Source organism: Pezoporus flaviventris, unplaced genomic scaffold (assembly GCF_033815535.1).
Source record: "Pezoporus flaviventris isolate CSIRO_AGI_PZ_B2104156 unplaced genomic scaffold, CSIRO_AGI_Pfla_v1 ptg000031l, whole genome shotgun sequence".
NCBI classification, from domain to species: domain Eukaryota; kingdom Metazoa; phylum Chordata; class Aves; order Psittaciformes; family Psittacidae; genus Pezoporus; species Pezoporus flaviventris.
In genome coordinates this window covers 43,064,942-43,086,328 of record NW_026892579.1, presented here as the reverse complement: position 1 = coordinate 43,086,328, position 21,387 = coordinate 43,064,942, and the positions used below count along the sequence as shown (strand labels likewise).

The following is a 21,387-nucleotide window of genomic DNA, read 5'->3' as shown; positions in this document are numbered from 1 at the left end:
ATTCTTTCCACTTTTTAAAGAAAATAAATCTGAACTAATGTATATATTTTTTCCCCATACTTAGTGTTGGAACAAATCAAAGCTTTCAAGAAAGTCACAGTTTCAGCTTTAGCAGCCATTATGCCCATGGAATAACTACTGTCATTTACCATCCTGGTCACAGGTAAGTGATCTGTTTGCAATTTGCTAATAATATGAAAATGATGAACAAAAGTAGCAAAATAAACATTAAAGTGTGTCTGATAAGCAGAGGGAGAAAAAAGGCCTATTTTAATATTGGTATTTAGTGAACCAGCAATAACAAGTCATGCATTACTGGATCTATGGAAGAAGCCCTGGTTGGTGATATCACTTTACTAATGGAATAGTGAAAATAAAGTTATGCCCTTTGCTGCTTGAGTACTTTGCATAAGCAGCATTCTTTAGAACGTCAGGAATAGCTCCTGAATACATTTCTGAATGTGATGGGGGTAAAGGCTGATACATAAGCTTGGTTGTTTTTTTTCTGTGTGTATTTGCTTGCAGGACTGCTGGCCAGCCTGTATTCCCTAGTGTTCTGACTGAAACTGCGAGGCTTTGGTATTTGGAGTTGTCTTGTGATGCATTTTCTTTATTAGTAACATATGGACTACAAAAAAACAGACTTGAAAGGTGGACTAATAGACTGTTTGCTCTTGAACCAGATGTAGTTAGAATAGGTCCTGGTTAGCCGATTACCTATGTTAAAAATTTGTCTGCCTTTTTAATATTTGCTTGATATATAGCAAGATAAACTTGGCAACTTATTTTTCTATTTCTCTTAATTTGTAGGAACTAGTTTTTCCTCTAGGTACTTTTATTAGATATACTGTGATTAAATTTTTCAGCACAGTATGTTTTATCACTGTATTGTTTTAAATGGAAATCAGGTTTGGCTATAGAGCAACATAAGAAACTGTTAAAAAATTTGTTCTCATTCTTCAGTATTAAGTGAGCTGTCCTATTTATCTCAGGAAAAAAGGTTATTAATGAGAAGTAATGTTCTTGTAGCTTATTACTTTGAGAAATTAATTTTGAATATGGTTTCTTCTAAGTAGTTCATATCTAGTAATTCCAAATAATTAATACGCAGTATACTAAACTTGGAGTTTTGAGGTAAGAGGGGTGAGTTACAGAGCTTTTGTAGTGCTGTCTGACCAGACAACAGAACCTGTCATTCTTTCCTTTAATCAGACTGAAGTTAATGGTTCTTGACATTTGTTTCTCAAGTTATATTTTTCTGCTCCTAATACTAGGAAGTATATTGATTATAACAGTGAGTGTTGCAGAGAATATTGGTTACTATTCAAAGTATGGTCAAATAATTATTCTGACAGTTATAATAGCCAGATGTGCCTGCTTTTAATTTTTGGTGCCTTTCTGAGTAAATGATGTCAGAACTGTTAAACTCTTACAATGGATGAACCCATTAAGAAGAAAATACGTAGAAAAACAGTTGAAGTAGTTGTCAGCATCGTTTTGTGTGTACTAATGGCAGCTTTGTCATAGAAGTTTAAAGCAGAAGAGGGGGAGAAGAAAAGGCAAATAATTCAGGTTTTGTTTTCCTTCTTTGCTCAAACTCGCAAAAGAAGCAGTAACTTTGTTTTTCCTACTATTCTTATCCTAGCTTAACATTTTTAAAACTTGATACTAGTGTGAAGTAAAAGAGCAGAAGTCCATCATGGTTCTTTGCTTAGAACAGATTTTTCAGAATATTGGTAATTAAGGTTATCTTTTTATGGAAGCTTATGGTTGGCAATTTTTGGAGGGGTTCTATATTCCATATTTTCTAAGGGGAGAAATGCCCTTTCCTTGCATAAAAAAATGTGGTTGTGTCTTCTGCTGAAGTAATAAGTTTGTGTAAAGCATGTGGCATACACATTCAGGAGCTACTTGTTTTTACCAGGAAACGCTATGAGTAAAAATAGGTGATTGTAATATCTCCTGCCATGTGCAGCCAGTTGACTTTATTAATGAAGTTGAAAAATTGATACGTGAAAGAGCATACAGCTGGATGGAATAGATGGAAGGCAGAAAGAACTATGTTTTGCTCTTCATGTAGGCAAGTCTTTTCTGTTTTGAATTTTCTCTGTGATAGAAAACTTCTAAATTTGACATTAGAGAACTCTAAATTCGTGAGTAGATTCTGTTGCTGAAACTGTCTTGTTATCCACCAAAAACCCAAAAGGACTTGAAAGGAGGCAGTTTTCTTAAATTATGCATTAAAGAAAATTGTAGATACATATGAACACTTGAAAGTTTTAACTTTCAGCAATGTGAACTTTGATCACTTAAGCTTAATTTTGTCACTTTGTGCTTTCTTGCATTTCATTTAGTTTCAGATGGTGAAGTTATACTGGTCTTTCTCCACTGCTTTGCTTGTAAGCTTTGACTTACTATGCTCTAGATTTGCTTTTTATTACAGTGCAATAAAATAGCAGTTAAGAACTTAATATGCTTAATTTTTTTCAAGTAGATGCATGATAATTGCAAAGAGGATATGTCAGTAGGGAATGTAACTCAATCTGTAGGAAAACTTGAAATGCTAACTTTGGGAAAAAGTCTGATAATGGGTTGAAAAGTCTAACAATGAGTTGAAAAGTGCTGTATACCTTAATTTAGGTGCCTGATGTTCATGTTCTTATGTGACCCAGCTTTCACCTGTGATGGAGTTTATGATGCATTTCAGTTGACAAAAATGTCTGCTTCAACTTGAACTCTTTGTAGGCTCTAATGGAAGGTTCAACACCTGCTTATTTTAAGTATCTTACTGGAGAGCTGAATGTCTTAGTTCAGGGTTATCTGCAATGGCTACAGAAAACGTTTGATGTTGGAGGCCTAAAATTTATGCTAACTGCAGGAGATGAAGGATTTTAGATTCAGTTGGAATTTGCTTGCATCATAACTGCACGAAGAATTGTGTAGAAGACACAGGTTTTTCTTGGCTGCCTCAACTGAACTTGCTGTTCCTGTTACACTAGTTATTTTCAGCCCAACTTTGTTGAAACCTTTGAAACAGAGTACACGTGAGGTACTGCAAGGGTAGCCATTATTTTGTGACTGGAGGAACCTCTGGAGGTACCTCATCCATTGCCCTTCACAGCTGGGTCAACTAGGCCAGGTTTCTTGAAGCAGTGTCCCTGAAGTCCAAGACCTGCACACCCCTCAGGAGCACGGCCTTTGTTAAGGACTCTGATGTGCTGGGGTTGCTGCTCCAGTGTGTGCTGGGGATTGCGCATCACCACAATTACTGAGGACATGTACAGAGAGAGCTTCTGGCCACAACTTCTCTGCAAACTGCTGCACAAAATGCTGCATTCATTGACTGTGCTCTAGGCTTGGCACTTACAGAGACCTTTTTGTAGGACTTGTAAGGGTTCCCTTCCCTTGCTAATCAGGAGGCAGGTGGAACAGAATGCTCTCTAATCAGGAACAGCTGGCAGACCTTGTTAAAAGCTTCTATAGCTAGACAGCCAGCTCTTCTTGGAAATAGCAGTTACTGTGAAGTCCCTCAAAGGCTTCCCAGGAGTGGCCTGATGATCCCAGAAATATGTGAAAGATTAAGAGGGTCTAGAAATGGAGCCCAGAAAACTGCTGCACAGACTGCTGCAAGTTAGCTCTGCTCCATGTAGAAAATATGCAAAGTAATGACAAATTGTTTTAGAATGAAGATCTTCATTGTATATAAATAGTTTTAGACTAATGTGTTTTGCTTCTGTGAAAATGCTGGAAAGTCAGCATGATGACAGAAAACATGTATATGATAGACAACATAAATAATTTGTTGCTTTGTTTTGGAAAATGTGCAACACATACAAGCAAAACAACAAAATTAATTAAAAACTGAAAAAAAAGCAGGAAATACTGTAGCATGAAAAGCTGTTACACCTCTTTCTGTCATTTTCAATTTACTGCTAATAATGCGTGATCATTACTTTCCGTTTACTATTTTCACTTTGTTTGAAACTTCAGAAACTTTTCAGAAAAACAATGTTTTTATCATGTTAACCAGGAAGAGAGTTCGCTGTTTCACCCTTGTGATAATTCTGTTACTTCATATAGATGCTTGTGGCTTGCTTTCTATTGAAATCTTAAAAATAAACTTTATTTCATGTTGATCATAGAATCATAGAATCGTTAGGGTTGGAAAGGACCTTAAGATCATCTAGTTCCAAGCCCCCTGCCATGGGCAGGGACACCTCACGCTAAATCATCACCCAAGGCCTTGTCCAACCTGGCCTTGAACACTGCCAGGGATGGAGAATTCACAACCTCCCTGGGCAACCTATTCCAGTGCCTCACCACCCTAACAGGAAAGAATTTCCCCCTTATATCCAACCTAAACTTCCCCTGTTTAAGTTTTAACCCATTACCCCTTGTCCTGTCACTACAGTTCCTAATGAAGAGTCCCTCTCCAGCATCCTTATAGGCCCCCTTCAGATACTGGAAGGCTGCTATGAGGTCTCCATGCAGCTTTCTCTTCTCCAGGCTGAACAGCCCCAACTTCCTCAGCCTGTGTTCATACGGGAGGTGCTCCAGTCCCGTGATCATGCTCATGGCCCTCCTCTGGACTTGTTCCAACAGTTCCATGTCCTTTTTATGTTGAGGACACCAGAACTGCACACAGTACTCCAAGTGATGTCTCAGAAGAGCAGAGTAGAGGGCAGGATCACCTCCTTTGACCTGCTGGTCACGCTCCTTTTGATGAAGCCCAGGATACGGTTGGCTTTCTGGGCTGCAAGTGCACACTGCTGGCTCATGTTCATTTTCTCATTGACCAACACCCCCAGGTCCTTCTCCACAGGGCTGCTCTGAATCTCTTCTCTGCCCAACCTGTAGCTGTGCCTGGGATTGCTCTGACCCAGGTGTAGGACCTTGCACTTGGTATGGTTAAACCTTACAAGCGTGTCAAGGTCCCTCTGGATGGCATTCCTTCCCTCCAGGGTATCAACTGAACCACACAGCTTGGTGTCATCGGCAAACTTGCTGAGGGCGCACTCAATCCCACTGTCCATGTCAGCGACAAAGATGTTAGACAAGACCGGTCCCAACACCGATCCCTGAGGGACACCGCTCATTACTGGTCTCCAGACGGACATTGAGCCATTGACCACAACTCTTTGTGTGCAGCCATCCAGCCAGTTCTTTATCCACTGAGTGGTCCACCTATCAAATTGCTGTCTCTCCAATTTAGAGACAAGGATGTCGTGTGGGACAGTGTCGAATGCTTTGCACAAGTCCAGGTAGATGACATCAACTGCTCTACCCCTGCTCATTGGTTCTGTAGCGCTATCATAGAAGGCCACCAAATTGGTCAGGCAGGATTTCCCCTTAGTGAAGCCATGCTGTCTGTCACCAAGCACCTGGTTGTTTTTCATGTGCCTTAGCATGCCTTCCAGGAGAATCTGCTCCAAGATTTTGCCAGGCACGGAGGTGAGACTGACTGGTCTCTAATTCCCCAGGTCATCCATTTTCCCGTTCCTGAAAATGGGGGTTGTATTTCCATTTTTCCAGTCATCGGGAACTTCACCTGACTGCCATGATTTGTCGAATATGATGGCCAGCGGCTTCGCAATTTCATTTGCCAGCTCCTTCAGGACCCGCTGATGGATTTCATCAGGACCCATGGACCTGTGCACGTTCAGATTTTTAAGATGGTCTCGAACCATTTCCTCTCCTACAGTGGGTGCAAGGTCTTCATTCTCACAGACCCTGCGCCTGCCTTCCGGGACTTGGGTGGTTTGGTCAGAGCCTTTGCCAGTGAAGACCGAGGCAAAGAAGTCATTCAGAACCTCAGCCTTCTCCAAATCCTGTGTAGCCAGTTCTCCTGAGAGCTTCCTGAGGGGGCCTGCATTCTCCCTAGTGTGTTTTTCATTTGCTATGTACCTGTAGAATCCCTTCCTGTTATCTTTAATACCTCTAGCTAAGTTTAATTCTAACTGAGCCTTAGAACTTCAACACTTTCACTTTTATGGATTCAAAGCTAATGCAACAGGGCATAGCAGTTCTAGGTCAAGTTTACAGATCAGTCCTAAGAACCATAGGGATGTCCAGGCTTCAGGCTGTCCAGTCTTTTAAGTCTTCCATTATTTAATAATTCCTCTAACTTGTCTATGTTTGATGTGTCTTCCTGTTCAAGACAGCTTGATAATTAAATAAAATTGGTCGACAGCTGGCTAAACATAAGCCAGCTTGTGCCGAGGTGGCAGAGAAAGCCAAGAGCATTCTGGCCTGTATCAGAAATGGTGTGGCTAACAGGACTAGGGGCAGTGATTGTCCACCTGTACTCAGTACTAGTGAGACCACACCTTGCATCCTGTGTTCAGTTCTGTGCAATGTCTTACTACAAGAGAGACATTGAAGTGCTGGAGTGTGTCCAAAGAAGGGCAACAAAGCTGGTTAAGGATCTAGAGCACAAGTCTTAATGAGAAATGGCTGAGGGAACTGGAGTTGTTTAGCCTGGAGAACAGGAGGTTCAGGGGGCATCTTATCAATTTTCTCCAACTACCTGAAAGGAGGTTGTAGTGAGGTGTGGGTCAGTTTCTTCTCCCAAGTAGCAAGTGATAGGACTAGAGGAAGTGGCCTCAAGTTGTGCCAAGAGAGGTTTAGGTTGCATATTAGGAAAAATTTCTTCACTGAAAGAGCTGTCAGGCAGTGGATCAGCCTTCTCAGGGATGTGATTGTGTTGCCGTATCTGGAGGTATTTAAAAGATGTGTAGGCTAGGGGACATGATTAGCAGTGGATTTGGAAGTGCTGGGTTAATGGTTGGACTCAGTGATCTTACAGGTCTTTTCCAACCCAAATGATTCTGTGATTCTAATTCTTAAGAGGTTGCATGTTCTATTCAAGTTTAACAGTTTTAAGGATTCTGAAACCTGGTCTGCACTATTTATAGTACATTTCATTGTCTCTGATAAGAATTGATTTGTTCCTTAAATGATAACATGGTTTCTTCTTGGTATACTACAGCAAGAAACCATGTGTTACGGATTCTTAGCCAGAAATTTTACATAATCTAAAGTTAAAGAGCACCTCCTTGAGGGAGAAGTAATTACTTTTAGCTGTGCTATGCTTTATTTTCTGCCCATAATAACAGTGCAGATTTACCCATTTTCCTGTTACTTATGATGGTAGGCTGGCAGTCTTATATTGCTGTTTTGGGGGAAAATGGTGGAAGTGATTCCTGTTTTGCTGTCTTGGACAGTGCTTTACACCACCAGATAACTAAAACTCTTAAGAACCTTAACAGACTGTAAGCATCCCTGGTAGAAATCATCTTGCTGTATGTTTGTGAATAGCGTGAGACCTGGGAATGATAAGTTTTACTGATCTCTTAAAGAGGATTAAAGGTGGAAGAAAATGTTTTTCTGTTGCCTCTTGCAGGAAATGTTTTGAAATGCAGAGATTACAGCTGAGAGCTATATGAGAAGCAGCCACTAGGTGGCAGAGCATTTCAAGCGTAGCAGACTGAAAATTGATGAAGGAGCGTTCTTGGGGCTGAACCTCTGGTTTTTCTGATCTGTGCTTTTTTTGCAGTTAGTTTTTGATGGGTTATTCACTGATATGATGCTTCCAAACAAACGTAGACATCTGTTCTCAAAGCTTTCATCAAAATAATCATCAGTTAAATATAAAACTGTTTTGTTAATGAGGTGAAAGGGCTTCAAGGGGAAATATTTTGATACATTTTAGTGGTAATCAGCAATGATTGTAAGAGTTCCCTCAAAGTTTTAGAAATATCATCTACTGTGTGTACTAAAACTATTGTGTGCACATTTATAATTGTTTTCTAGCTTTAGAAAACAAAATTGAGAAACCTTGACACATTTGGTTCCTCAATAAAAGAGAAGTAGTTTTTATACCACATCTAAATAAATGGAAACCTAATTCTTGAACAGAATGATCAGAACTTTTCCTAAGCTTAAGCTGTAATTGTTATAATTCTTTGAGGGTAAGAGAGAAACTCAGATTTGAGGTGAGACATATTTTAGATGTTGGGAAATATGCCTTAAATGCCACAAATAACAAATGTTACTAAAGTCTTTTTGAACTTCAGTATGTCTATTTGCAGACAAAGCTTATTGGGTCTGTTAGGTATCTTTGTACACTCCAGTCTTTATGTTACGGCAAGCAAACTGCTCTAGTTCTCAACACAATTAAAAAAGACATTCGCATGATGGTATATAAAACTGTAATATACCTTAATGTGTTTTACAGACTTCTCCTTGTAGGAGGCTGTGAAACAGATGAGGAGGGAGTATCTAAAGCAACTGGATGTGGGATATCTGCTTGGAGAGTTCTGTCAGGCTCTCCTCATTATAAAGAGGTCACTAGTTATGAAGATGATGTTAGAACAGTAAGTATGTTTCCTTATTCTACTGGATGAATACTTTTACTGGCAGAATTATTTAAGGAACAGTTTAATACAAATATGTTCTTTGAAAGAAGACCTTAATACAATATTTTGCTACTTTGTAAGCTATGATATGTACTTCTAGTAAGTTATCTCTTCCCCCACCAGTGTCTCTGGTTTTGATTTTTTTTATAAGTATGATTTGAACTTTTCAGTTCTTGATTATCACTTGTGGTTTAAAAAAACAACCAAACAACACAACAAGAGGAAACAACAAAAGAAAAGTAGTATAGAAATATACAAATTGTTGTTTATTGAAATACATTACATGTCTGTGTTGGAAGACGTTCCAGTTATTTTTGTCTTTTTATTACTTCATACCAAAAGGCAGCACACCACAAATAAATCATAGAATTATACAATACTTAGGGTTAGAAAAGACCTTAAAGTCATCTAGTTCCAACCCCACTGCCATGCGCAGGGACACCTCACCTTAAACCATGTTGCCCAAGGCTCTGTCTAACCTGGCATATTTCAAGTCTTTTCTCTCGATTTCTTCTGTTTCTAATAGAAGCAAATGTTTGATTTGGTGACAACTATATATACTGAAATCAACTTAAAGTATGCAAGTATCATACTCCAGTATTTACTCATATAGCCATTGTTCAGTTTTAAAAGCAAGTTGTTAATTTTATTATAAATGGGTAACGCTTTTTCGTGGCATGATACATACCTAGCAAAATGGGCAAAGTTATACAAATTGGGTTTTATTATCCTTGCATTATTTTAAAGTTGACAGTCTTATGGAAGTTTAAAGAATCCTTTGGAGTTATTTTAGTATTTTAGATATGACTCAGTTTTTGGTGCATAAAACAATGTATGAGATTGTCTTTCATTGTATGGTGTGTTTCTGTTCTTACAGGCACAGAGAAGAGGATTATTAAGGATTATGAATTTAAGATTTTACAGCAGGCGAGGCACAGAACAGGTATTAAGGTCTAGGTCCACCTCAGAAATGTCTTTTAATGTCTCATAATTATCTGTTAATGACTGCCTGAGACACTGATTTAAAGTAGTTTTTAATTTGTGCAAATGAGAATTAACATTTCTATAAAAATAAAAAAAATAAGCTTTTAGCATTAAATGGAGTAGCTTGCTATTTATTTGGATTTTTTAAAAATCCAATTATTTCTTCTGCTGAAGCTTGAATCACAGGTTTTCAGCATACTGATGGGAGCAGGTCTAGAGGTGTAGAGTTTGATATTACCTGTAAACTGTTATTCAAGAAGGAAGGGGTAAAAAGCCACCTAGTTATTTGTTAATGCATGTAATGATCATAGTATGTTAGGTGTGTTATATATTCCGTAAGAGTCAATTGTGGTGATGTTTCTCAATTGCACACCAGAGAGATAAATAAGAGGAGCAAAGCCCAACTTTTTGCACTACCCCACTCCCACTATAAACCAAACAAAATCACCCTTCACTTAAACCCCAAAATTCTCATGCAATATAGGGAATTAAAAAATGAGTGAACTGAAGCTGAGCCTTCATGGCTTAAACAGGCCAGACGCAAAGAATTGGTTTGTGCAGTCTGCTATGAGATACTATGGAAACATTTAGCTAATTAGCTTCAAGGGTTTATCATTGGTCGAACTTCTACAACCAGGATGTGTGTGAACCTAATGAAACTGCTAATCAGAATGAAACTTATTCAGCAAACCCTGGATATGGGCCTTGTATTCTTCTCTTCCCTGGATTAGTGAGTGGGAAATCTTGAGTGTCATACTGATGTGTAGATGTGCAAGGCTTTCCACACAGTGCTTGTGGGTTTCTTCTACATGCCTTAGAAGCTACCCATGCAGTACTCCACAACCACTTCCTATCTCTTGTCTACTAGTTGTGTGTAGCCTTTTTTGATTCTTTTTTTTTATCATTCTTTCCCTCCTTGTAAATAATTTGTTTCCCCCCCGCCTTTTTTTTTTTTTTTTTTTTTGCTGTTGTTGTTCTACAACAGAAAAGAACAGTGAAGATCTGTCTAGCATCCTAACTGTGTCCTCTTGAGAGGGAAATATGCTGAAGTTATATGGAATTTGGAAGTGACCTTAATAGATTTTTGGGATGTTTAGGTGCCTGGTTAGAAGAAGAAATTGCATGCTTGATTGGAAGGGGAAGACAAATCTTACTGAATCTTTCCCTCAAGGATGGAATGGGAGAGATTTTATTTTCTTCACAGAAAATATAAAAGAGAAGGCTGAAGTAAAGTTTTTGTACTGGAAATAAAGTCTAGTACTAAGTGTAGTTGTACTATAGCTTCTTTCCCCTTGCCAGTACTAAATTTACAAAGAAGAGCAAAGATTGTTAATAATCTTTGTGTGTTTTAGTCCAATTTCAGAGATAATGGTTTAAATATGTGAGGTAGAGTTTACAGTCTTAGTGGGAAATTGGCAACAGTGTTAAGGTATGACAGGCACAGCAGCTAGAGGACTTGTATGTTAGAACTAGCTATACTGAGATTTGATTCTTATGTTGCTAACTTAAATGACACTTCTAAAATGTGAAGTGCCAGCCTGCTGAGGTTTTCAATATCTTGTTCTGCAGTTCTCTTAAATTGACAGGCTGTTTACTGAGGCAGCATTGCCTCCTTTGCCAAAACACTGATGAATCTCTATGCATAGCACTACTGGGGTGGTAAATTTGAATGTGTTAATGGCCACCCAAATTCAAAATTTAACAGCAAGAGAATTGCTACAGACTGTGTAAATGTTTAACTCTAAAAGATCTGTGATGTAGTATTGATCATTTATCTGAATGGGTTATATATTTTAGCTTCATATTTCTAAGCCCTTTAACAGTATATTGTTCTTTGTCCTTTGTGCATGCAAATTGATTTGTCAAGAGAGAATTGCCATTAGTAGGCATGTAAAATCCCTTGGCAAACTACAATAGAGATTTCAGTACTCTAGCTGCTTAAGAATATAATCAGAGAATAGTTAAGAAAATTTTCTAATAGAAGTAATTCTTAATTGTTTTTTAAAAAAGCCTTAGTAATGCTCTCCTTTTTGATTAAAAACACATTTTAAGCTTGGATTTGAGCAGTGCTTTCAATACCTGTGAGCAGATTGCTTTAGTGGTCATTGTTTCTGTGGCATAGCTAGAGCTTAAAACAACCTAAGCAACAAAATAAAAATAATACCCCCCCCCAAACCTAAACAAACAAACATACCCTGAAAGAATATTATCTTCAAATATTACCTACGAGTAATGTTCTTTAGAAATGCTGTTTAAACTTCTTATGGACGTCTAGTCATTTTTCTGTACTTCATTTTGTGTGGCAGTATTTTCCAAGAAGGGGGGCACTGGCTTAAAAACTGATCAGCTGCAGACTTAGACAGTTCTCACATTACTATATAGGAAGTTTTTAAAAGCAAACTGCACTAGCAAAATGGGGGTTTATAAATACAGTTTTTAGAAACCTACATTCTGCTTTCAGTGAAGACTAGGCTGAGAACCTAATGATCTCTCTGAAGACACAGAAGTTGAGTTGTGTTGGGGAGAGTAAATATAAGTTGTATTTTCAGAAATTGCTATGCATTTCCAGTGGCACAAAGTTTGACTTCAAAATTTGAGTATTTAGAGGCTCTTGTCTTGTGAAATAGTGTATCGATCCAGTTGTAATTTTGTGGGAGTTCATGAATCCTTAAGGAAATATTTTGTTAGAAGTACATTTTGCCTCTGAAGATATCCAGATCTAAAGGAAAACTTAAATACAGGAGGATTTCTGTAGTCTTCATAAACTTTACTTACAGATGTTGAATTATTTCATCTACAGGAACTGTTGTTTAGTCTGCTGTTACCTAAAAGATTCTTGAATTCCATGGCCTGAAATGAACAATTTGCTTCTCCAAGATCTCTTGATCTGTGTATCTCTTATATTTCCTGCTCCTTAATGTCCCCCCACGCCTTTCTTTTGTTTTGATTGTAATGACGCTCACCCAAAAGTTTGCTCCCAGGGAAGAAGAGCTGTATTAAGCTGTGTTTTGGTAAGTTTTCCTTGGGTGGGCCTGAGAGGCAGGGCAGTAGAAAACTGAGGCTGCTGAATGTTTTCTCTGATCAAAGAACAACCTGCAGATTTTCCTTCAAGTAGCTCTGTATTGCTGTCTGCACTGTTCTCCTATGAATGCCACACTTTCAAATTTTATTTCCTGTATAACAATGTGATACGGAAGTTCACATTTCTACAGAAAACTACTATAACATTATTCTGCATATATATATAAAATAGCTGTATGTACCATAACATACATATAACTACCGTAACATTATTCATGTTATGGTAGTTTTCTGCCTTAATACAGGCAGATTTTACTCTTCATGTCCCAGTTGATAATTTACCTTTATTCTGACTTTTACCATAGGTGTTGTTTGATTTTAAACATGTTAAATTTTCAGGATGAAATATTGTATATTTTCCGTACTATTAAAAAAAATAATGATTTGGGGTTTTGTGGATTTTTCGGGGAAATCCTTGGCATGTGTGTGGTTTTTGGTTGTGTTTTTTTTTTGTGTGTGTATTTTTTGTTGTTTGAATCTTAGAATTGTTTTTTATTTGCTTAGGTATTTTTATGTTTTGTTTTGTTTGTTTTTTTTTTACTTTGCTGACATAATGTTTGGCAGGATGGAGTTTTCAAGATGAATCTTTCTCCTGATGGAACTCTTCTGGCAGCTATTCATTTCTCAGGAAAACTGACAATCTGGTCTATTCCATCTCTCAGACAACAAGGAGAATGGGACCAAACTGATCAGGTAAGAAGGATTTAGATACTTGTGGTATGTATCTTAATCCTCTGAGGATCTGTTTCCTGGGAGATGAGAGTGGTTCAGATGACTGGAAAGATAGTATGGAGGTAAAGAAGTGAACTTCATATGTTCTGAGCCTTATATTTACTTTGACAGTAATCTTTCTATGTTTTAACCATAAGCCTTAAAATTAAGAAAAAAGAGTCATTTGTGTTTCAATGAGTTTTTCTATGAGGCATTTTGGAGCCAACTGGGTAACACTGCTAGGGGTAGGTTTAAATGCTATTTTAAGATGTAAGTGGAGGTCAACTTTGTTTGAGTGATTAAAACCGAATTCTGCTGGATGTCTAATGTTGTAATCTGTTCCTCCCTCAAAATTTACCTTACCTCCTGCCAGATAATGCTCCAGAGTAGATTATTCATCAAACTGGTATTAGTAAGTCACCTGCTTTCTACAGGAATTGTTTACAAAACTTAGTAGGGAGACTTAAGTTAGGAATTGTGCAGACACTGTCAAACTTTTATGTAACTAGTGTGAATTTAAACACTGGGATTACAAAATTATTCGCTTTCAAAGAAAATTCCAAATAACTAATACACTGTTTGGGTAAAGATAACACTTTATTTTAGTGAGGAAAATATATCTGTGTTTGAAATGTGACGAATCTGACATGATTCACACTAGTATGTGAAGTATTCTGGTTTTACTCCCAATAATTTCTTGACCAGTAGATATGGAAAGGCTTTTCACTTGAAGTGCCTGTTACGGTCTAAACCTGGAAGACATGAGCTGACATCAAGTTTAACCAGAGTAACTAGTCAGACTGGATCTTTGCTTATTAGACATATATGGCGCCAATTACCAGTAATATTTCCTACACAGTATTGATCTCAGATGGCTTTATTGTACAGAAGTGTTTTTCTTATTAGAAAGTTATTGTAGGATAAAACGTTTGCTACTTAGTAATAAACATTTGTGTTTTAGTACATATGCTGATTAATAAATCCATGTATTATGTTACGATTAAATATTTGCAGTTTCTGGTTATTCTCTATAATTTCCTTTTGCACAGTATAGTGACTCCTGTAGAAATGCCAATGCAAGATATTTCTGCCATGTTTTGTAGACAGTTTTGAATTCTTCAGGTTTATACAGTCATATAAAACAGACAGCTTTTTCCCTGCACTGTATTGAATTTCTCTGCAGCCTATACATTGTGTAATAGTTACTGTAAGGTGTGCAACAAAACACTTCCTTGGCATTACGTACATCGTGTATGGGCATAGGCTTCTATAATGAGGAAGAGGACAAAATGAAGGAAGAAGTCTTCCTTTGGGTATTGTGATAACTGTGCTGTTAATGAAGATTTTTCAGGAAAAATTTCAAAAAAAAAGGCTGAAAAATTTGGCTATAGGAAAGGCTTAAGTCAATAAATACTTGTAGACATAATGGTATTTTGCCCTCCTGAGCACCACTGGTGTGCTCTTTTTGATCTGACTGTAAAAGGGAGACTTGGAAACATGGCTGTGGTATTGTGTAGCTTAAGTTTTGGTTCTTAGAGGTCAGGTAAGCAGTCAGATCTGGTTAAGCTATATTGACTGTGAAACTGTTCCGGACTGGGATGGTGTTAATTTTCTTCACAGCAGCCTGTGAAAGTTTTGGATTTGTGACCAAAACAGCGTTGATAACACACCAGTGTTTTAGCTGCTGCTCAGTAGTATTCTACATAGCTTCAAGGCCTTCTGTTTGTCACTGTCGTCCTCCAGATGAGAAGTTTGGGGGTGCACAATGACCTTGTAGGGGGCACAGCCTGGACAGCTGATGTCAGCTGACAGAAGGGATATTCCCTCCCACGTAACATGATGATCAGCAATTAAAACAGAAGAGGCAGAGGTTTGGAGTGGGTAGCCATGGCTCAGAGACTGTTTTGGCATTGTTCTCTTTGTGGGAGATGATGAATGATTGCCTTTGCATTACTTGTTTTTATTTATTTCTTTATTTAATCTGTCTTTCCATTGCTTATTAAATTGTCTTTGTCTTGACTGATGACTGGTCTTGCTTTCACTCTCCTTACACTGTCCCACTGGGGGTAGGAGCAAGCGACAGCTGGGTGGTGCTTAGCTTCTGGCTAGCTTCAGCCTATTGCAGAAATGTAATTCCAAGCTTCTTTAGGAAAGTACTTTAAAAAAAAAACAAACAATCAAAAATTCTGCTCCAGTATTGGCAAAAGTGTTGTACATATGTGTAGGTATGCATATCTGTCTATACCTGTACTTTAAATGTACACTTCAGATTTTTGTGAGAATACAGATTTTGCTCAAGGATTCTTATGGTGAATTGTTACATTTTTTTCTTTGCTTATAACAATAATGAATGTGTATTTTTAAGCAGCTTTCAGGAATTTATCATTTAGTGAGGGTGGCATAAAAGAGTATTCAGTGTTTTGACTGATTTCAGAATGATACTTGTAGGTGAAACTAGTGTCCAAGCATAATGAATATTTTCATTATGTCTGTGATTTCTACTTAATTGCCACACAATCCTGTTTATTAAAGTGGCCTCATTTGCTTTTAATTAACAGACCCTTTCTACTAAAAAATTGAGTCTGAAAATCACCTTTTTCTTGACCCAAACCTGCTTCGGTTGTCTGTGCTGTATAATCTACCTGTACTTCCATTGCATTGCAGTTAGGGGCAGGATTACTGTCATCTGTGTTTGTGTAGTTCCCATGTATTCTGTTATTACTAAAGTTTTAAAAACAAAGGAGCAACAGGTTACTAATTCTAAGTGTTGCAGTGCATCATGAAATAATGCTGCTTTTCTTGCTGCAGTGGTCTTGAGGGGGCTTCATAATTATGAAAATAACCATAGTAAATACTTACAGCATTGTACTAGACTTATAGTCAGGAACACTACACAGAGCAAACGAGAGCTATTTTGGATATTATTCATTTATATGCTTGCAGTCCTGCATACAGACATACAAAGAAGCGCTTGGTGAGCTTCTGATTGCTGGAGAGCCTTTATTTCAGAAATCTTTACAGTGTGATTATAGGACAGGTCTGCTTGTACTCTTGTTTTCTAATATGGTCTTTTAAAAATCGAAGTCTATTTTGGTATGATTTTTATTTTCTTTAGTTTGTCTGGAGGAAAGCCCAATGTTACTACAGCAACTGTACATTTTATTTTCAAGAAAAGTTTGATTTTATGGGGAGTATTTTCATTGAAAAATGAGTGGATCAGCAATAAACAGATTGTCTGTATGACAAAGATTTACTTGCATATAATTTTTGTTTTTGTTTCACACTTTTTTTAATTATTTTTGTTTTAGCCAGGTTATGATGAACTTAACCCAGACTGGAGACTCTCTAGTGAAAAAAGAAAGAAAATAAAAGGTATGTGGTACAGTTAGATCATTATTTTATACTATTGTGTATTAAAAAATATTTATACAAATATATAAACACATAAAATGGCTTAATTAAATCTCATTCAGAATAGAGGCCAAAATTGTATGTCTGATTTGAATTTGTAGCGTGGCATAGCTATATCAGTGTCACAGTAGGTTTTTTAAAATCTCTTCTTAAGAATAGTTTTGTATGAACGTCTAAGAAATCTTGAAAGTTAATATAATTTAAAGATATTAGTTTAAAATTCTAAAACAAAAGGGTTTTGTTTCATGTGACTGGATTTACATCATGTCAGTCTCTGTCTTTTCCCAAAATTCAGGTTATTGTGTGCAGTCATTTATCACTTGGTTATTGCATGGCTATTCCAGGAGCACAGAGATAAATAGCTATTCCATGATCCATTCACTACTGCTTCTATACATCTATATTCTTGAAAGATCCCTGTTTCTTTTTACGATTTTTCTTGGTGATTCTGTCTTTGGCTTATTTCATCTCGCCTTCATGGGTAGGCTGCTGACTAAGCACTCAAGTGCTTAACAGAAAAGCGATAAGTGTATCTGTTTCTCAGGGCTGTTTGGGGAAAAATTGCTCTCATCAGAGAGGTAGGTAATTACGCTGTAGTGGACAAATTGAACTAACTCTGGTGAACATTTTGTCCCAACATCCAGTTACCCTAATCAGGACAGCCTTAGAAATGACACTGCTTCCATCCTCAGTTTGTTTGTTTTGTTACTTTAATCTTCTTAAATAGCCTCATCTTGTAGCCTGTTTCAGGAGCCTTCTTCATAGCTGTCACTTGTCCTCAAAAGTAGCGCAGCCTGTTATGACTTTTCATTGGTATTGTGTTTGTTGCCAGGTAGATTGGCTCAAGGATAACCTAGGAAGTACTGAAGCAGATCTTTATCAACTGTCTCAAATTTGTCCTATTTTGTGCAAGTAAATCAGTTTACTGTGAATTTTGCCAAATAATATTAAAAAATAACTACATTCACAATTGTGTAGGGTTTTTTAATTTTTTCTCCTTATCAGCTTTATTTAATGCAGAACTGATTTAGTAAAATATAATTGATCTAAAATATTAACTTAAAGAATCAAGGATGCACATACAATAATCAATGTTTATGAAATCAGGTTATCAGATGAAATCTCTTATTAACTGAAGTAACTTTTGATTAACTATCTGGTGCTTTAAGTTATCTTTCTTTGTATAGTTCATTCTTATTTATGTGTTTATTTCAGATAAAGAATCCTATTACCCACTGATAGATGTCAATTGGTGGGCAGACAGTTGTGTCATCTTGGCTCGCTGCTCTGGTGCACTGACTGTGTCATCAGTCAAGACATTAAGAAACTTGCTAGGAAAGTCATGTGAATGGTTTGAGAGTTCTCCTCAGGTCACTTCAGCTCACGATGGAGGATTTCTAAGTCTGGAGGTGAGGAATGTGCACAGATGGATACTGTTTTGGAATGTAGTAGAATGGTTTGCTTTTGTATGTGTAACACTAAGAGTGTTGTGTGTGTGATGTGGTTAAAAATAAGTTATTACTAATAGAAAAAGTGATTCTGTTTCTTCATGTCTGGGAAATCCTGAACTTGCTGCAATTTAACTGTCTTAATAAAAACTTGATTGTCAAATAACTTCTGGAGAGTAGAAGCAAAACTCCTAGAAGGCTGAGTCTGACAGAGAGGAATCTTGCTGCAGGAAACAGTTTATGTCAACAGTTTTAACTGCTTTGTGTGCTACTGCATTTGAAGGATACTGCAGGCATCCCTCTCCCATTTTGAAGCAGATGCTTCTTATCCAGGGAGTGTATTTAAAAGAAATGAGGAACAAATTTCAATTAAGACAAAAGCCATGTAAGAGATAATTGTTGTTGTTGATCTTTAGTAGGATTCCAGGAGCGAGTAGAACATAACAAAGTTAACTGGGAATTTTGTGTGCAACGAAGATAATTACTCTTCCCTAAGGCTTACTCTGAAATAGTTCTTAAACATCTTAAATGAAAGTTTAAAATAATATTTATTACAATATGTCAGTAAGTACCAAAGCTGCTTGTATGTTTTTGAAAAGTTCCATTATTCTGGAAATAAGATAAGCCAGTGACTGGTATATTACAGCCTAAGGATGCAATCTGAGACTGCATTTGCATTGAACACAAAACCTTGCTTTGAATAGCTAAGATTTGAAAAAACTGGTGTATGCTGTTGTAAGATGTATAATAGTGGACAAAGATGCCTCCATAATTCTGTCCTCTCTGGGGTGGTGTATAGCATGTAGTGTAATAGTGGGTTACTATTAAGAAACCTTCACTCTTTCTTCAGTAGGTGAGGGATGAGGCCTCAGGTCTAGGAGACAGATGGAATCAGGTTTTGTAGACCATGTCAAGCAAGTTGAGAAATAAAGAATATAAAGAAGAAGGAGAGAAAAGGTGTTGATTCTGAAATCTGAAGTATTGGAAGTGGAGTTGTACTCAATTCTCAGCAAACTAGCTGAGGTGTACTAGGTGGCTGCTTCATATTCTATTTTGTTTGCAGTGCGAGATAAAACTTGTTCCAAAAAGATTACGCTTGGAGAGCAGGCCGGGCGATGAAGATGAGGGAGAATACGACTCTGACTCAGATGATGAAACTTCTGCCAAGGACAGATACTTCAGCTACCTGAAGCAAGGCCTGTACTTTGTGACAGAAATGGAACGATTTGCTCCTCCACGGAAACGTCCACGTACTATTACAAAGAATTTCCGCCTTGTCAGTTTGAGATCCACAACTCCAGAGGAGCTCTACCAGAGAAAAGTAAGTATAGAAGGAAAGCTCACAGCTCTCTTAATCAGCTTTATTTAGAAAAACAATTCTTGTTTTAATTCTTGCTATATTAACAAGGACTTAGGCACAGAATTCTAAGGGTGTCTTAATTGACAGCGTACCATGTTACCTAATTGAAGGGATCATTGTTTAAAACTAGCATTTTAATAATTCAAATGAGATGATGTTTGCAGGTCACTGATGAGACATTGTGCATCATTAGCTTGACCAAACTGGGAAGTGTACTCATGTAAGTGTTTACAGATTATAAAAGGCCTGGCAAATATATTGAAGGAAATCAGTTTAGCTTGTTACTAACCAGGGAATGGGTTAACTTATACTCTGATGTTAATGTAGTTTACCTGCATGGTTTTTATTCAGGCTTATATACAAATTAGGCCTGTGATTCAGTTTTACTGAACAGATACTTTTTAATTCGTAAGATTACTCTTAGTACTTAAGAGGACTTTGTCTTGTCCATTTCAATAGTTCTGATGGTAAAACAGCCCACTGTATAGCTGTTAGAGTTTCCAGGGAATGCTGATGTCGTAGTGGTTACCTAAATAACATCTTCCTTTTTCTTGAGGAAAAATCTCTGATTTTATAGGTATGTCCATCAGATCTCAGTGTTACTCATCTGTATCTTGAGCCGTTCTCTTTCCTACCTGCTTAATCATACCTGCAGTAATTATCCCTCTACCTCCTTCAGTACACAGAATTAACATTTTATTGTTTAGTGTGGAGATCAGATTACTTTAACTTTCATGTGTTTGCTTTTTAGATTGATAATGAAGAATATGGGGAAGCTTTATCTTTGGCTCAAGCATATGGGCTTGATTCTGATCTTGTGTATCAAAGACAGTGGAGGAAGTCGACTGTTAAAGTTGCTTCAATTCAAGACTACTTGGTGGGTTTGTGTTTTCTGTCTTGTAGTTTTCTTATCAGTGTTACTGTTACAGAAATTGACTTCTCAATTATGTTCTAATTTATGCAACATAAATTGGTGACAGTTTGGAGAGCTGTCCTGCAAATTCCATTTCCTGTTATATGGAAGAGTGTTATCTTACTTTTTTAGCTGAAGGCCTCATCAGCAGACCTTGGAAGTTAATCAAAATCTTTTATTTGGAGTATCTTCTAATTTCCACTAATACCAGCATGCTTTCTGTAATGTAATCAGCAGTAGATTGGCAAATGAAGAATAATAATTAGAAATATAAAGCAGTTAAATAACTTCCAAGTATTTTAGAAAATTAAATGAGAAGGTGAAGTTGTTATCCCTAGCTATATAGCAAAGTTTGAATAATAAGATTTACAGTGAACTCTGCTATCTGCAACTGTAGCTTTTCGGTGAAATCTAATGTGGGTTTGTTTTGGCTTAGGAAAAAGACTTCAAACTTAGCAGGCAAGTGTTGTCAAAGCTGCACAATCTAATGGTGCTATAGGGTAAAGTCTTCAAGGGATCATGAAAAAAGCCATGTAATTTTTTTTTTTTTTTCCCTGTCAAGTCAGATATTATTTGAAAGTCAAAATATGATTTTTCATAGAATCACAGAATAGTTAGGGTTGGAAAGGATTTAAAGATCATCTAGTTCCAACCCCCCTGCCATGGGCAGGGACACCTCACACTAAACCATCTCACCCAAGGCTTCGTCCAACCTGGCCTTGAACACTGCCAGGGATGGAGAATTCACAACCTCCCTGGGCAACCTATTCCAGTGCCTCACCACCCTCACAGGAAAGAATTTCCTCTTTATCTCCAATCTAAACTTCCCCTGTTTAAGTTTTAACCCGTTACCCCTTGTCCTGTCACTACAGTCTCTAATGAAGAGTCCCTCCCCAGCATCCCCATAGGCCCCCTTCAGATCCTGGAAGGCTGCTGTGAGGTTTCCCCGCAGCCTTCTCTTCTCCAGGCTGAACAGCCCCAACTTTCTCAGCCTATCTTCATATAGGAGGTGCTCCAGTCCCCTGATCATCCTCGTGGCCCTTCTCTGGACTTGTTCCAGCA

General features: G+C 37.5%; 1 protein-coding gene across 4 annotated transcripts in view; it reads left to right on the top strand.

Moving 5' to 3' along the window:
- The window catches only part of NBAS (NBAS subunit of NRZ tethering complex), a 184,039-nt gene that overhangs the window by 9,119 nt on the left and 153,533 nt on the right, over positions 1-21,387 (top strand). For all 4 annotated transcript variants that reach the window (XM_061460839.1, XM_061460840.1, XM_061460838.1 and 1 more), the window contains exons 9-16: positions 65-163; positions 8,237-8,375; positions 9,295-9,360; positions 13,047-13,175; positions 16,502-16,565; positions 17,820-18,013; positions 19,116-19,373; positions 20,164-20,289. In XM_061460839.1, coding sequence (XP_061316823.1) covers positions 65-163; positions 8,237-8,375; positions 9,295-9,360; positions 13,047-13,175; positions 16,502-16,565; positions 17,820-18,013; positions 19,116-19,373; positions 20,164-20,289 — 1,075 coding nt within the window. The remainder of the gene's footprint in view (positions 1-64; positions 164-8,236; positions 8,376-9,294; positions 9,361-13,046; positions 13,176-16,501; positions 16,566-17,819; positions 18,014-19,115; positions 19,374-20,163; positions 20,290-21,387) is intronic.